The sequence below is a fragment of the Lates calcarifer genome, linkage group LG12, assembly GCF_001640805.2.
Source record: "Lates calcarifer isolate ASB-BC8 linkage group LG12, TLL_Latcal_v3, whole genome shotgun sequence".
NCBI classification, from domain to species: Eukaryota; Metazoa; Chordata; class Actinopteri; family Centropomidae; genus Lates; species Lates calcarifer.
The window spans coordinates 19,337,457-19,353,873 of record NC_066844.1 but is presented as its reverse complement, the minus strand read 5'-3'; the positions used below and the strand labels follow the sequence as shown (position 1 = coordinate 19,353,873).

General features: G+C 40.0%; 1 protein-coding gene across 1 annotated transcript in view; it reads right to left on the bottom strand.

Annotated features, from left to right (window-relative positions):
* Positions 1-16,382, bottom strand: part of camk1b (calcium/calmodulin-dependent protein kinase Ib) — a 37,642-nt gene extending 21,260 nt beyond the window's left edge. Inside the window, exons 1-2 of the mRNA XM_018685842.2 lie at positions 16,224-16,382; positions 10,206-10,319 (exon numbers count right to left, since the gene is read on the bottom strand). Of these exons, the coding sequence (XP_018541358.1) occupies positions 10,206-10,291 (86 nt within the window). The 5' untranslated portion in view covers positions 10,292-10,319; positions 16,224-16,382. The remainder of the gene's footprint in view (positions 1-10,205; positions 10,320-16,223) is intronic.
* Positions 16,383-16,417: the final 35 nt, after the last annotated feature.

Here is a 16,417-nt window from a genome sequence, read left to right as displayed (position 1 = left end):
AGTCATTTTAAGGCATTTAATTAAAAAAAAAAACAAATCAATTTCAGGAATCTGAATACCTTACATTTATTTATAAAAGTATAACACTTTTTTACTGAACTCAAATTTTAACTGAGATCGCGATTTGAACTAATGCGATTTGCAAACTGCAAAGACGGCAATTATTTTTACACCAGAATGTCAGTGGACAAGTTGTTACACTTTTTTTTTAGCTGCCTCACAGTTCACACACAGAGCACCGCAGGAGCAACAGAGCAACAGGCTGTAAACTTTACAACCAAATCTTAGTCTCCAGAGAGACTTGATGAAAATGGAGGGCAGAACGATAGCGTGATGTAGGCAGTGTGAGTCACTCCGATACCCTCCACCCCAATGTCAGGTGAGTTCTACCTGCTCAGTGCTGCATGCTAGTCGCGAGAAAGGACACATCTAAGGCGGAAACTACAGATGTTATGATAAGTTAAAACTGGCTGACAATGTCAGCAGGTCAGCAAGAGATAACTGAGTTGTGGCCAAGACACCAACTTTAAATCTGCAGTGTTTCCGCTATATACATTTTCTTGTGGCAGTCCACTGCGGGCAAATCATTGCCGCTGCTGTAATATTATAAAGTTGCAACATACCCAGTTGAACTGAGAAGGAGAGAGAGAGAGAAGAGAAGATGAGAGAAACTGTTAGAATGAAGTTGCTAACATTAACTTAGATTTCCTCCAGATGCTGTGTTCAGCCCTAGTGGCATGTGGGCCATTATTCTTATGTAAAAATAAGCCAATCAAACATTTGTGTTTGGGCAGTAAAAACTACAAAAAAGACAATTCGTAAGCATTGCTTTAATTTATCTATAAACTATATACAGGTGAGGGAACATCACAATGGTGCTGAATCACTCTGAGCATAAGTATACTTGCATATCTGAAGTAGTAAACATTCTTGTGGTGTTGATTACTGCTTTGGATGCATATTGAACTGAAAATGGTTCAGATTGAATAGGATGAATGTATCATTACACCTCAACTATTATAACTATAATAAAAAAGGGATTAATTTAGTTTACATTTAACTGATAACAAACATAATCTGCTGGTACCATCGTGTTTTGTTCACTTTCATCTTAATAATCCCTTAATATGTGTGTTGCCATGGTGCAGGTATGTTTGGTTCACTGCCAGTAACTGGGCCACTGGCTGAACACCTCAATGCACTTCACATGAAGACTCACCAAGAGGACATTTCTTGACCATATCATAAAACTGGCCAGCTATAAAATGAGCAATTTATAGGTGCAGTAGCAGGAGTAAAGTGATCAATCTAATACCTCTGGACAAATATTGCCCCTAAAGTGCTTGTGTACTGTTATCAGTTCCAGTGGGAGTATGGTGATGGCAAAGTAGACAGTGACACTGGGCTCCTACTCCCCAACTTAATTCACAAACACTTCTGTCCCTCTGTAAATCTGAGTGGGGGAATGATTAACAATTTACATTAGGACATCTGGTGTGTACATCAGGTACTATGAGCCATCCACAAAACACATTTTCACGTTTTATATACTGCTTACCATTTGTTAGCATCTAAAATGCAAACAGCTATAAATCTAGGCATACATACATTAAGTGTTTAACGCTGTTTTGACTTCATAAATGGGCAGTTGATTTCAGGACGCTACTAAAGAATATCAAACACCAAGCAAGCTAAACAGAAATTCTAAAGAGACATTCGACTTAAATTTGTCAGAATTAATGTTGGTCTGTGGCGAATGAGCAGGCAATGGTCTGCTAACACATCAGTCGTCTAGTGGTATCAATTAATGCAGCTTCAAGTGCTATATTTTCCATTCAAAAGAAGAATAGATCCAACATCCCCGTATTATGTCTACTTACTGAAAGGAACTCTTTTTAAATGCACACACACAAAACAAAATCCCTAACCAAATGGTACAGTGGACTGTAATTAAGCCGCAAAGTAAAGAACATGCTTCCCTAAGGATTTCTGTGACTGGAGATAAAAGGCACAAGTGAAGTCTTTTCAAACCAGTTTGCTGATATGTGGACAGCTTGTCATGCGGGGAATATGTGCAATAAAGGATTATAACAATGCAGAAAGACTGTGGGAAGATGTACATGATAAGCCTGCAAGTGTACTTAAAATTGTTAAAGGGGGGGTATATTGCTGTGAGCAGATGGAGATGCATAAGTGGGCCAGACAGTGGGCATATATATATGTGTGTGTGTGTGTGTGTGTGTGTGTGCATGTGTGTGCATGTGTGTGTGTATTCCAGGAACTGCAGGCTATGCCATGCTGAGCTGTGCTGTGCTGAGACGAATTAGGTCAGGGCAGGGCTGAAGGGCTGAGGGAGCCATAAGCAGGGATGGATTTTCAGGATTGGGTTGGACTTGGAAATGGTCAGACTTGGAGTCAGACTTGGAGATAGTTCCAAGTTGTCATTTTGCAAAAGAAGGGTTAAACTCAGGCGAGTGTCAGAGTAATTGTGTATTCAGTCTCGGAATGAACTGGTAGCTCTCTTGATTGTTATTTCTGGAATGTGTCTTCTTATGCTTGATAACTTAAAGGTGACCAGCAGGGTATCTGCGCACTTTCTGAGCACAAAGAATGTCTGTGCACTTAATCAAAAAGAGGAGGGAGAAGACATGAGAAGACAGATGAAGAGAAAGAGAGAAAGTAGCGTGCCATAAGCCTTACTCATAACTCCTGTATAGACTTATCAGTGGCTGAGACAGAATTACCAGGGCAGACACAGTGACATGTTGTTCTGTGCTTTGAGGTCCAAGAGGAGCAGGCCGCTGTGTGCCTCCTCCCCTTCAATGAGGGGAAGTCTTAGCTCTACCTCATCCTACAGTTTAGACACAATAAAACCTTATAGCAAAAGAAAAGCTACGAAAAGCAAAGCCAAGAACTGTGGAAAGGCCATTGCAGTGGTATATATGTGGGAGATCACTGAAGAGAAACAGAGACATGATTAGGGCAAGATGAAGACAACTGAGATTATAATAAGAGATATCACAGGAATACAATGGGATGAATATGATTAAGTATTAAATGATAGGGAGGGAGGGAGAGTTGGGACAGAGACAGAAAAAGAGAGGCACAGAGCGAGAGACAGATGAAAAATAGATGAAGTGGGACAGCTCTCATGCTGGGAGACTCATCTGCTCCATAAAGGTGGCTGTTTCCTTTTGTCTGAACTACTTTGTTAATCATCATTCTGAATTCATTTGATTCTGACTCAGCATACAAACACTGAATAATGAAGAAGGACACAAAAATAGTACCCCCAGAAAAAAAACAAAAAAAGTCAGTCTGTGCTGAATTTCCCTAAAATCCCATTTCTTGGTTCCTCACTGTGTCTACACCTCAACTAAATTTCAGAAGTGCTTGCTGACATTAAAGCGTGGTGACAGAGGGATGGGTGGTCACAGGCTCGCTATCTGGAGATCAGGAAGGTAGACAGCAAAGTAACCAAGCAAATTCAGAGGCTTCTAAAGTAATGTAGTTTATCTTATTGGTATCATGCAAAAAAGACACAGTAATTGCTTAAATGTAACTAAAAATAATAATAGCAACATCATGCATTTTGTTTTTTGAATGACTGTTTCTTTGAATACATTTTGTCCATAATAGAATAGAATAGAATAGTTTTATTGATCCTTGACAGGAAATTGTTTAGTTACAGCAGCAGCACACCGAAAACACTAAATTAAATTAAATTAAGGGACTAGTAAAACAAGAAGAAAAAAAACAAGAGCCATACAAGATACAAGATATTGCACCTATGACAAGAGCCATGCAGATACTGCACATGTGAACAAATATTGCACCTTAATAAAAAGGATAACTTCTAAGTTCAGTCAATAATCAATTTATATTAACAATTTAAATCTGTTTGAGTTTAAACTAAAACCTAAAAACCTGTCTTACTGAATGTGACCTATAGCTAAAAATGAAAAACTTTGTTCTGGCAGGCAAAAAGTTCTTCTGCTTTTGACATGCAGCAGAATTTGTGCTCATCTCCTCCACTGACTCCAGACACTTGGAAATGGTACAATATACTGGTTTTGATGAAGTAAAATGTAAAATGAGAGAGGTTAGATAGTCCCCAGCTGCACTGGATAAATAATTCTTCATGTCATAATTTAATTTAGTGCATTTAACACTAAGGCATAGAGTCACAGCCTCACACAGCCTATAGTCCTTCACAATGCATCTGCAAGTATGAGTGCACATGCTAACACTTACACGCAACACAACACGCTGACACACACAAACACACACATACACCCCAGTGAGTGTGGAGTTATTGAACCTTTCCACTCAGAAGCAGAGAGCCCTCAGAGAGAGTGGCAAATCAGTGTTAAAGCCTGTGTAATGTAGCCGTGAGGCACGGGTATGAGGGAACAAGTGGAGCAAAAGGTTTCCTCTTTTGACTACCAGATTGTGCCTGAGCCCAGGCTATAATTTCTGTATCATAAACTAACAAAAATCTGAGTTGATTCTGGGTCTAAGGTTTGACCTGTCAGCAGGTTTGACAGATTTAAAGCACCTGCAAGAAAAAACATTCAGAGCTTCAGCATAGTTGTCCAACGAAAACATCAAGCGCTAGAACCTTCAGTATTTCATCTTTGTGGTCTTTAATCCAATGAAATGGATAAACAGGCAACAAGGAAGATAAGGTCACTCTGAAGTCATGATACGCAAAAAAAAGAAAGAAAGAAAGCCTGAGAAAAGTTTGAATGAGAGATCTTCAGTCTGTCAGATCAAAAATAACAGCCGAGAGGGCGAGAGGGCTCCTTCCTTTGGAGGAAGATGTGTGACCAGTGGGTGCTAAGTGTTCATTCAGAGAGGTGGAGAGAGAGAGAGAGGGAGAGAGAGATGGGGACACTGGAGGCAAAGGTAATAAAAAAGACTTAACACAGAGATGGACAACAACTTGCCGTCAGTTACAAATGTACTTTATGTGCTCTTGAAAATACCAAAACAAGTTTTGTTGTTATGTACCCTTCCACTCTCTCTCTGTCTCTCCCTCACCCACACGTACACACACAGTTCTTCGACAATCAATTGTGGCCAATGGCTGATCATACGACCAGAGAGGGCACAGGGCACTGGGTCACTTCGACATGAGTGACAGAGACAGGCAGGTCCAATCCATTAGCCCTAATGATTTTAAAAGATTACGCCACGCTCGCCTATTCTTTCCCTTGTTGCTCCATCCCCTTTGTGTTTTGCAATGTATTCTGGGCTGAAAATGCAAAGAATTTCCCCTTACTGCTCGCGGCATGTGAACATGTGCAACCATTTAAATGTCAGAAGAAGGCAACATGGCCCATTTGTGCAGTTTGTCATTGAGAGATAGAGATCTTGAAACCAGCGGCTGAGTGTGGGAAAAAAAAGGAAAAAGACAGAGCTGTTTCCAGGCATTTAACATAAAATATCAACATCTAAACAGCAGAAACATGGAGAAAAAACTGTGACAATGCAGTGAGGACCATGGATGGATGGACCTGTGAGATGGTAGTTGTTCGAAATGGAAAGAAAAGTAGTACAGGACATATAATAACAGGACAGAGTGGACGCTAAAAATAGTTGGTGTTGTCATATAACAGAGTTACAGCATTTAAACAGGAAATATCAATATCGACTTTCCAAATATGTGACCTGTGAGGCTGTAACCACCAGGGTTTGAGTGATGGCATACTGAACAACATACGTTGGACAGTGCAGGGTAAGTCGATATTTGAAATAAAGCCAGGGGAAGCACCAGGGAAGCCAAGGGAGTCCAAATTTTACAAGCAAAAAGATCTGGACGAGTGGGTTTGTACGTGTATGTGTGTGTGTATGCATGACATGGCATTAAAAAGGGTTTATTTAGAGCCCTTCTTGAAATGATTAAGAGCAGATTGCTGTTTGACTGTACACTATGTCTTTTTGAACCCTGAAGGGGAGCAATAGTTCAGTCTTACACTTAGTTGTGTGTCCTTAGTTTACCTGCATAATGAAGGCTTTAATTTCAGCTGAAAATCAAAGGGCAGCAGGACACGCTGGGATCCCCCGTTCCACAGCGAACACAGTGTGAAGCCAGGAAACAGTTACAGAGCAGGTGACAGGCACAGGGAGCCAAAATGTAGCTGGATTTCTGACAGTAGCGATATGGTTTTGGGCTGGGTTGGACAAAGACACAAACACAAAGAAAAAGAGAAAGAAAGAGACAGAGGGGGGTGGGGGGTTGGATTAACATAAGTAACAGAAATGAGAAAAGAAGCAAGGCGAGAGAGGATTTGAGTTGATTGCAGTGAAAGTGCTGTTGCCTGTTTGTGCATTATTAATCCCCGTCTGGTTTAATTACAAAAACATGTGGCTGCAGCTGGGGATACGCAGTACAAACCCCCACATGCCACCGGTATGCAACTTAGAACACCAGTATCACTGATACTTCTGTTACTTAAGACAGAAATCATCAAATGTAAAAACTATTTGTTTGTGATGGTGTATTTTCCATGTGTTAACATGCACTGAAAACATTGTTATTACATCTAAATGTAGAAACAAGATAACAGATCTCATACTTTGTTTGTGAAGGACAGGTGTGTTGATTTGGCTCTGTTTTTCAGTGTACTGTACATTATTTTGTATTTAATCAATTACTTTTTTGCATTAGTTCAAGACAGGCTTCTATATTTAAGACATGATGAAAATTTGAAGGCATCTACACTTCATGGTCAAAATATCACGAGGGAGGCTTCATAAACATGAGCGCATTTACATAGAAATGTGCATACATGTGTCTTATTTTTCTTACAGTGTTTTCCTGTAAGAAAAAAAAAGAGAGCGAGTTTATCTCTTGCACAATGCACACATATGCACCCGGTGGTGGATTATTAATAGCAAATCAAAAACTTTGTTTCCATAGTGACTGTTTGAGTCCATTATGGAAAGTGTCTCCTGTTGTTACCAAGACAACAATCCAGCAATGGCAAAATGAATGTGGCACACAGCTGAGTGATGCGGTGAGCTGGTGATCTCTCCATAAACAAGCTCAGCACCAAACCGGGGGCAGGTGGAAAACTGGAGGGATGACAGTGACAGGGTTGAAAAGATAGGAGAGTATTTTTATATATGCTCCTATATCAGATGTTCTTATACACTTATTCAACTTTAATCTGGTGTGATATTCCTGTATTTACCTATGCATAATACTCCACTTTTGTTTATGTATGTAGGGTGCAACAAAAAAAGACATTTCAGGAACCAATTTTTAATGTGGAGGCAATATTTAGATTGCTTAGAATTTAGCATTATGAGTCACCCTTAGTACCTTCTTTTAACTGTCAACTATTACTTTTTGTAATGCTGTTTGTCTGTGTTAGGTATATGCTGTCCACAGATTTTAAGTCTGATCCCCTTAAAACTGAAGTAACTGTGCATTTTTGAACTCTTTTGAACAATTTTGCCACAGATTATCTGGCATTTGTAACTCATTTGTTTGGGTGGGACTTTGCCTTTATTACACAGTTTAGAGTAAAGATAAATACAGGAAAATTTGTAAGTGGCCATTTAGCTGCCACAACTGACTTGACTCTAGCAATGTTTGTGATTAAGACTGTGATAAAAGTCCTTTTCATTAGGTCCTCGCAATATTTTTTTCCACCCTCTGCATCAGTAAGTGAAGAGGCAAAGAAAGGTTTCATAAGACCACAAAACAAGCTTAGGTTTCACCTTGGATCCACTTAGTGTTCACACATCTTAATCCTAGACTAACAAGGATGTGGGTGTATGTAAAAGGTGCTTCAAGTAAGACACCTTGGATAAACATCCTGCCTTATGACACTCTCCATCTATGATTAAGAATCATAAGACAAAGAGTAGTAGGATTAAAAGTGATATTTAACTGCTGTGCACACTGAGAGCAATTTGTTCTTTGAGAACAAAGTAGGATCCAAATTGCTATTGATCCAAAAGCTGGGTAGATGTTTCATTGCGGGATGGATAGCAGGACCATTTAGACAGGAGGACCAAGTCAACCCCAGGAGGAACTCAGGAGGATAGAAGCGGTCCTGCCTTGTTGATGGAATATGCTCTGAGTGCCAAATTGCATTTGGATTTAGACAAGTGTACTATATAGCTATCAGAGTGGTGTTCCCACTCACTTGCATAAATACAGCATAGACTGCCATATAAGCCAGGCATGGGAGATGCAGGGAATGAGTTAAGGTTCTACAGATGACAAGCAATAGGCATGCCACCATGCTTTCCAAAAACCAAGCATGACCATTTTGAGACAAATGGAAAACACACACACACACGCTCACACACATACAATGTCCTCAAAACATAAGAGGTTTAAGAGAGATTCCAAAGTATCAAGAAAAGCAGAGCAGCAAATAAGGAGACACAGCACAAAGACACAGCCAACTGAACTCAGGGCAAAATACCCAGACAGTACTCTGCAGTAACGCTCTTCTCAGAAATGGGATTTAACCTGCTAATGTCCTGCAAGGAGGCAAACACTATCTTACATGGTCACCGCCATCCACATTTTTCACTTTAGAGCCAGGTGAAGGCTGAAAGCCTTTGACTGAAATGAATTACTCCACAACAGACCTAAACAGGAGTGACTTGAGCAGCACTCGTCCCAGCATGCACCTAAGACTGGAAACAATGACCAGTGCCCCTTAACTGAGCTACTTCCCAACATGCTGACAGAGGTGTGCATTAAGACTAACACAGCAAAAACAAATTCTTGCCCTCAAAACAAAAATAAAACTCATGCCTCACAGTGAAAAACCAGCCATTCCCCCTTGTCCAATTTCTCCCTACTCACCACACATTAGCACACAGTGAAAGACAGAGTGGCTGCAGTTGAAGATTGGAACTAATGCCAAAAGAAGTCAAAAACTCCCACTAAAGGTGTTGGAAATAAGGAACAGTGAAGACAGGATAACAGATTTCTTAGGTCATGCTTTCCACTTAGCAGCAACATCAGTCAGGTTTAGTATTGTAAAACGTGTTTCACAGTGACACAATTCTTCTGGCCAGAGCAGCTTTATAAATTTTATTGTTACTTTGTTAGGTCTAGTTAATTGTGTCATTGTCCTTTGAGAGATCCTTGAGAGTTACCAGTTCATTAAGTAGAATCTAATATAAGCCAAAACAGCAGCACAGCAATAACTCTTATCTTTGTCGAGTGTATCATGTTCAGTTTTCGTTGACACAGTGTCAGAGGTGTTGACTCAACTCCATGGTAATTTATGAGGCTGTATATTTAGTGGTGCTGCTTCGCTGTGAACTGCATTTCCTTAACAGGCATTTCTAATGTTCCATCTACACGCAGGGAGCAGAATATCAGCCCGTAATGTAATGCTTTGTGACTGGTTTGTTGACAATGTATCAGAGGTAAATCAACACAGTGTCAATGAAAGTGAGCATTATAAGATTCACAGAGGTATATTGTAGTGCTATTTTATTGCTGAAAATTTACCACAGGATTATTGTATCAAATTACATGAGACTCCATACACTGACTGCTCCCAAATAATCCTGTTCCTTTGATGTCCTTCTGATTACTCAGAGAAATGGTGTTTGGAGTATTGCCCAAAGAAAAATGTCACAAGATGTGCAGTGGTGCTCAGGACAAATCCTGCAGACACCTCCTGCACCCAAAACGATTTCACTGGATGAATGTGGAATCTGAAGGAAACAGTTTTAATAAAGTCTTTGTGTGTTTTAACTAAAGCACAAAAATAGCTGTTTGTGGTAAGAGGTGGTCTGAGAAAAAAATGGTCAGACCATAAATATACGTCCAACCGCAGCATCTATACAAATACACCAGAACCTTGTCAAGAGACAAGACAGTAATAAATTCATGACCCATCACTCCTTGCCAAACTGAGATATACAGTCATTTACTGTAGCAGCAATAATTATCCACCCAAATACTTGCATAATGATGTAAAAGATTCACTTCCATACAAAAGCACTGGGATCTGGGAAACAAAACAAATGCAAATTTTCCATCTTTTGTCCATCTGAGAGGACATCTGACAAATACGAATGAAATGCATCATTAAATATGTAAAAAACGCACACCCTTTATTCAAATCGTGGCAGTGTTTCCCAGAGTGTGAAAAAGCCATCATGCAAAACTGAAACACAAAGGTTTTTTTTTTTGCCGCTGGCACTGACACACTTACGTTCCCAAGATCTCTTTGAAGTCATAGTTCTCCTTCACATCTGTGGTCTTCTTTTTCCAGGCATGGCAATCGTCACCCAGTGGCATCTTCTTGTTGTTACGACCAGAAACAATACTAGTGGAAAAAGGGGATAAGGAGGAAATGCTCATTAACAACACTATAACAACCTCCACCCCCTTACCTGCAGTAATTAGAATCCCACAATTATAATACTCACTTTTCTTTAAGTTGATTGTTTTAATGTGAATATATATATTTTCTTATGGATTACTGAGATTAGTGTTTGTCACTTGTCACTTGTGTTGACACATCAATATTATGCAATACACAGTGCCAGTTGGGAAATACTGTAGCCCAAAAAACATCCATCTATTAACATTGTAAGCAAGGTAGGTATATTCATACAGCATATTTATTGGTAATTCAAAGTACTTTAACATAACCATGTGTAATAACTGCTAGTTAGTGGCCAGTATCATTGCTGTGTGAGGCCATTATTATGTTGTTCTTGTGTATAGGATTGCAGCAAGAGAACCTGACTAAATGTCGCATCCAATCAAATTAAGATTTTCAGTTTCAAAAGGATTGTATTTCACACTTTCAGGCGAGGAATCATCCCAAACTTGCCAGTTACAGTATTACAGTTTGTCAGAAAGTCACCACTATTGACAAACTGAGAGTTGCAACAACTCCGTGTCTCTAAAGTGACTAAAGAATGTGGTAAACCCTGCTTCCTCTCAAATATCATTTTCACACACAAAACATATCATATTACACAGCATATTCAACATCAGTCTCAGCCTGCGTATGTCATTTAAAGTGGTTGCTGCTATGGCGTGGATTGAACACAGCAGATATTGCAGAGGATCTGCTCTAAATGTAAGAGATTTCATTCCTGTAGTTGAACTTGTTATGAAGTTATGTATCTTTATAATCAACAAGGGTGGTATTTATGGTGGAGAGGGCTAAAAGTCATGGCCAGTAACAACTAGGTTAATAAGTAAACTACAGTCTCACCCTCTAGAAGTATATGAGTTCAACTGTACAGTGCTCAGTGTCAGAGCTGCGTAAAGCCCTGGTTGTGAACAGTTTGCTCTGGGTCCAGATCACGTAACTCAGGATGACAAATTCCTGAGAAAAGTTTTCTCTGTTGCTTACTTTGTTGCAGCAGTGATATTGATGACTCAAACTTTAAGATGAGCTTCTGTTTGAAGAAGCACATTGTTGAACAGAGCCAAAACAAAGCTTAATACTCAAGTTTAAGTGAGGTGTTACAAATTAGCTTTGTAATCAGATATGCCAAAGTATAAAGTATAAATACATGGCTAACCTGTGTTATAAAACAGTACAAACAATGTTAATTCTTTGGTTGCTTCCTGTTCACCTTTGTGTCACTTGTTCAAATCTCTCAAGAGAAGTTAACATCCAGATGTTTGTCCTCACCATACTCTCAAGAGTGGTAGTGATCATAGAGGACCCTGCTGTCACAGCTATCATCATTCTAAACCCAGAAAGTGCCTATAACTCAAGACCACGAAGACTAAAATAGCCCTGTTCATATCAGCATGCCTCACTCCTCCTCTGTTCCTGCTGCCTGCCTGGCAACTTCACAGTCTGTCTATAGGAGATGATGTAACATATTGTTATACTGACTGTACAAGTGCTGTTTTATTAAAGGTGATATAATAGCACACTTAATCGTCTCCCAGTTAGTTCACAGTCAGCTCATTTAAATGCTTAACTGTGTGCATGTGTGGCATTAAGCGATAGACACTGCAGTTATATCAGAATAGATGTTAATTGGATATGGCTTCTTCAGGCTGCACTGAGGTGCATACATGCACAAGCCAGCATAGATTCACAGACCGTTCTTCACATGTGCCATGTCTCTCACACACACACAGTAGTGGCCCCGTTGCTGCCTTCACTAATGTCAGAAGTCGGCTTTATATGAGTTGTCATGGAAACCCAAAGGAACTGCTATGGTATCTGAGAAACTAAATTGCTTTAGTGTCTAATGGTAGGTGGCAGCTAAGGTGGAAATCATTCTGGTCACTTCAATGGCTGGCTGCAGTATATTTAGTTTTTTTTTTTTTTAAACTGCACAAAAAGATCAGAGGACTACAGTGAAAAAAATGACATAATGTGATCAGGTATAAACTACATACAGTACAATTCATTAGCTATGCTTCCAGATGACCATTGAACAGGCACTGCCTGATTTTAAAAGCCATATCAGTTCACACACAGTGTATATTAGTGGTAGTACTTTGACCATTCATGATTGAAGGTACAACTTGTTTGCATCTGATATAAACTTACAGAACAATGTAACCAGAAGCACTGGGAACAAAGCTCACTGTTAACAGTTAAATGCATATATGAGTCATTCTCTAGTACATAATTTCCTCTGTTTTGAATGCCATTTAAAGCATTTGATGTAAAAGGAAGTATCTCTGAATTATGAAAAAAGTCTATGCAAAATAATATGCTTAGAGGAAGTAGTAAGAGGAAGTCCAGTCAAATGTAAAGGCTTTTTCCATCCTGTGGCCACTGAGTCTAATAACTACAGTAGGGGACAAACAAACAATACATCGTAGGCTGTAACTCTATTCCTGAGAACATCTTCAACTTGACACCAGTCTCTTTCTGTGGAAATTGAGGATCCATTACCAGGCATGATTTTTTTTTCCTCCAGTGTTTTCATTGAAAAATGATCTGGAGTAGGTCAGGGAGTACTAATCAATGTCTGAACAGATAGAAAACTACACAACCATTTCTGTGTAATGAAAAGGGTGATTTTTGTATGCTCTGGCATGTTGGGACTCTTTCTATTGTCTGGTTGTTAGGTGAGGTTGGCCGACTGCTTTGCTGGTCGATACGGAATTACTTCATAATCATTTACTAAGAAAATAATGCTAATCATTTGTTGTTTTTAGCCTCTTTATTCTGAGGATTTGCTTGATTTTCTCTATTTCACATTGATTAAACACAAAAATAGCAGATGTGGCTCAGGTGGTAGAGGCAGTTTGTCCACTGATCGCATGGTTGGTGGTTCAATCCTCAGCTCTTCCTGTCTGTTTGTCCTTAAGCAAGACACTGAACCTCAAGTTGCCTCACTTGTAAGTCACTTTGGATAAAAGCATCTGTCAAATGAGTAAATGGTCAGAAAAGGCAATTTCGGCAATTACTTTAGGCTCTAATAAACTGTGAAGGAGCTATGTTATTATTTTTGGCATTTTACAGGTTAAATTATTAATTGATGTGTTGAAAAGATGTATCAACATGGATAAATCAAGAATAAAAATAACAGGTGCAGCTCTAAACTTATTTCCACAATCTGATGAGCATTATTTCAGCAGGATGTCACAGTTGTTGTGTTTAAGGAGTTTATTTAGGCTAAAAATAACCGCAACAGCACAAGACTGTTTTAAGGAAACCAAGGCTGGAGAAAACACCTTTTACATACTGCTTGTTTGTAGCATCTCACCTTGCTCATATGGAGATTCATGGAGATTCATGTTAATTCATGCACTGAGAATAGGTGATACTGAACATCAAAGTCATCTAAACATCAAAGTCATTTAAAATCTATGAATTCATCAGCCCTTGCTTTGTCACCAGTCGTGTTCATTTTAGAAATCTACAGGTAGCAACTCTACACCCAGGAAATACCAACATGCACCTAAATCTAAATCTCCTTCATAACACTTGGATTTCACTTCAGTGGCACAAACAACTGGATATGGTTTTAGGCAACTCCACATCACATCTGGAACAACACATTTCAAGCCACTAGCGCTTGAAGGACATTCTCAAAGTTGAGCAAGGAGGCCTGTTTTTCAAACAGGCGAATGCTATAAACAGCAGTATAAAGTTCAAGTTTAAGACACGCAGGAACAGATAGGGGCAAGTTTTTAAAAATGTGGAAGAGTAGAGGAGAGTCGCATGCATGCAGGTATTGGATGAGCATGTAGAAGGCCAAAAACAGCCTGTCCATGTCCACTGATGACATGACTTTTGGCCAGTGGGTGAAGATCAAGCTGCTCAGAATCCAAGAAGCAACAGGACTGAAAAGGCTTGAGATTGGGGGGAGCAGGGTGTGGGGTGGGGGTACACAATACCATAACCACATTCCCTTAGTACTATGTGACATGCAGCATTCACCCTTGTTTAAGGTATACACAGAGAGAGTCGCTGTACTCACTGGTTTCCCATTCCTGTGATATGCAGTGGACAGAAGAAACACACACACACACACACACATATACACACGACCACAATTAAACATGACAAAATGACAGGTAGCTGTGGTTTTGTGAGCGTGAAATTTAGTGCAATGGTGTTAAAACTTTTGGCAACACTTGCAAACACGCACAGAGAATCAAACATACAAACAGACAAACTTCTGCAGCTGATGTTAAAAAGAAGATGTCTAAATATTTAATTAAAACTTGAGCTCTTGAACACATCTCTGGACAAATCCACTTGTTTTCTCTAAAGTGTGTAGCTCGTGTCTATGTTCAAGCGTTAATAACAAATTAACACACTCACAAGTTGTTTCTCTTTCGTCTTTAAACACTGACAAATATTGATTTTGGCCTGCCCTTACTTACATCTGTTATTGTCTCTTGTCTGGAAATCTGGGGTTTCTCAGGAATCCGTAGACAAGCAGAGATATGCACATCAAAACCGGGATGAGATGCAAAACAAAATTCCATTCACATCTTTAGCGCAACAAATAAAAATGATTCATACGATCAAATGGTTTGAACTGACAAAGATCCCTGGGCTCCACAGTGGTGGGCAAGTTTTTTTTCCCACGAGCCAAGTGCAGTGTGTTTAAAAGCACAATCACACAGAGAGCAGAGCAGAGGCAGATTGTGATTCACTGTTTATCTACTTCTTACATCTGTCAACATTAACTATAATAGGAGTCAGAAAACTATCCAACTTATCTCCACCATCGCTCCCTTACCAGATGTCAAATGCCTTGCCAAACTGCGTGTCCCCCACCCCACCACCCCCAACCTCCTCTATTAGTCAACCTCATGCACCCACTGGCTGACTGGCAAACAGAGAGATTTACTGACAGCAGTCCAATTGGTCAGCTGCTGTCAATGACGCACACAAATCTCCTCTCAAAGTGAGCTTATTAATTGATAAGCAGACTTCTCCTTAAAAAAGATCCCATAGGTGTGAGAGAGAGAGAGAGAGAGAGAGAGAGAGAGAGAGAGAGAGAGAGAGGGAGGGAGGGGAGGGAGAGAGAGAGAGAAAGAGGGAAATAGACAGAGCAACATAAAGAGAAGGGGAAATGAGAAATGAGGGAAAGGATAAAAACTAAAAATACTTTTAAGGCACTTCACGCACAGTGAAAGCAGTGGAAAAATACACATCATGTCATGTTTACTGAGAAAACCTTTGCACCATTTCTGCTTAAAATATGGACAATAACACTGCCAGGGCTCTCTCAAGATAATCTGGAGTTATTTGGAGATGGTCAGACCATACTGCATAAGCTTGTCTTAATCTACAGTAATTCAGAGGTCAGTCTGGTTGTGTCGGTCTGCATGGAGAAAAGACAAGTAAGCTATGACTTCAGTCAGTAATATACAGTATACCATGATAGTATCTGATCTTCGAAACTGCAGTTTCAGTTACACAGAGGTCCCTTCTATGTGAATGAAAGTGCATCTGCAAACCTGACTAACGGCTGCTGCTGCTAACTTCAGCAGCTCCCTCCTCCAGTAACGCTAAAACGAGTTATAGTTTTAAAGTCATTACAAACGTTTCTCGGGCTAACGTTACAACGCAAAGGGTCCTCATGTAAAAGAATGAAAAGTCAATGCAAAGCGCCGGTAAACGATAGCTAACGCTAGTCACTGATGAATGTTGCTTGAAAAACGAGCTGTCAAAACCCGGCTGGCACGAAAACGCGCTCCAACATCTCTCTGGCCTTTGAGGAAGAGTCAGACATTAAAGTTTGTGTCATGACAGCCTAGCAGAGGCCGCTCCTACCTGAAATGTAGCGGTCAGTGAAGTCCCGTAGCCGAGGTCCAGCGTCCGTCCGTTTGTGTCTCTCTCCACCACAAAGCTTTCTCACACTGAATCTGTACTTGGCAGCCTCACCAGCAGCGCTTCTCCTGACGTCACCTCAGGCAGGACGGCTAACGGACCAATCAACGCCCGAGCTATGGCGCACAGGTAAACAG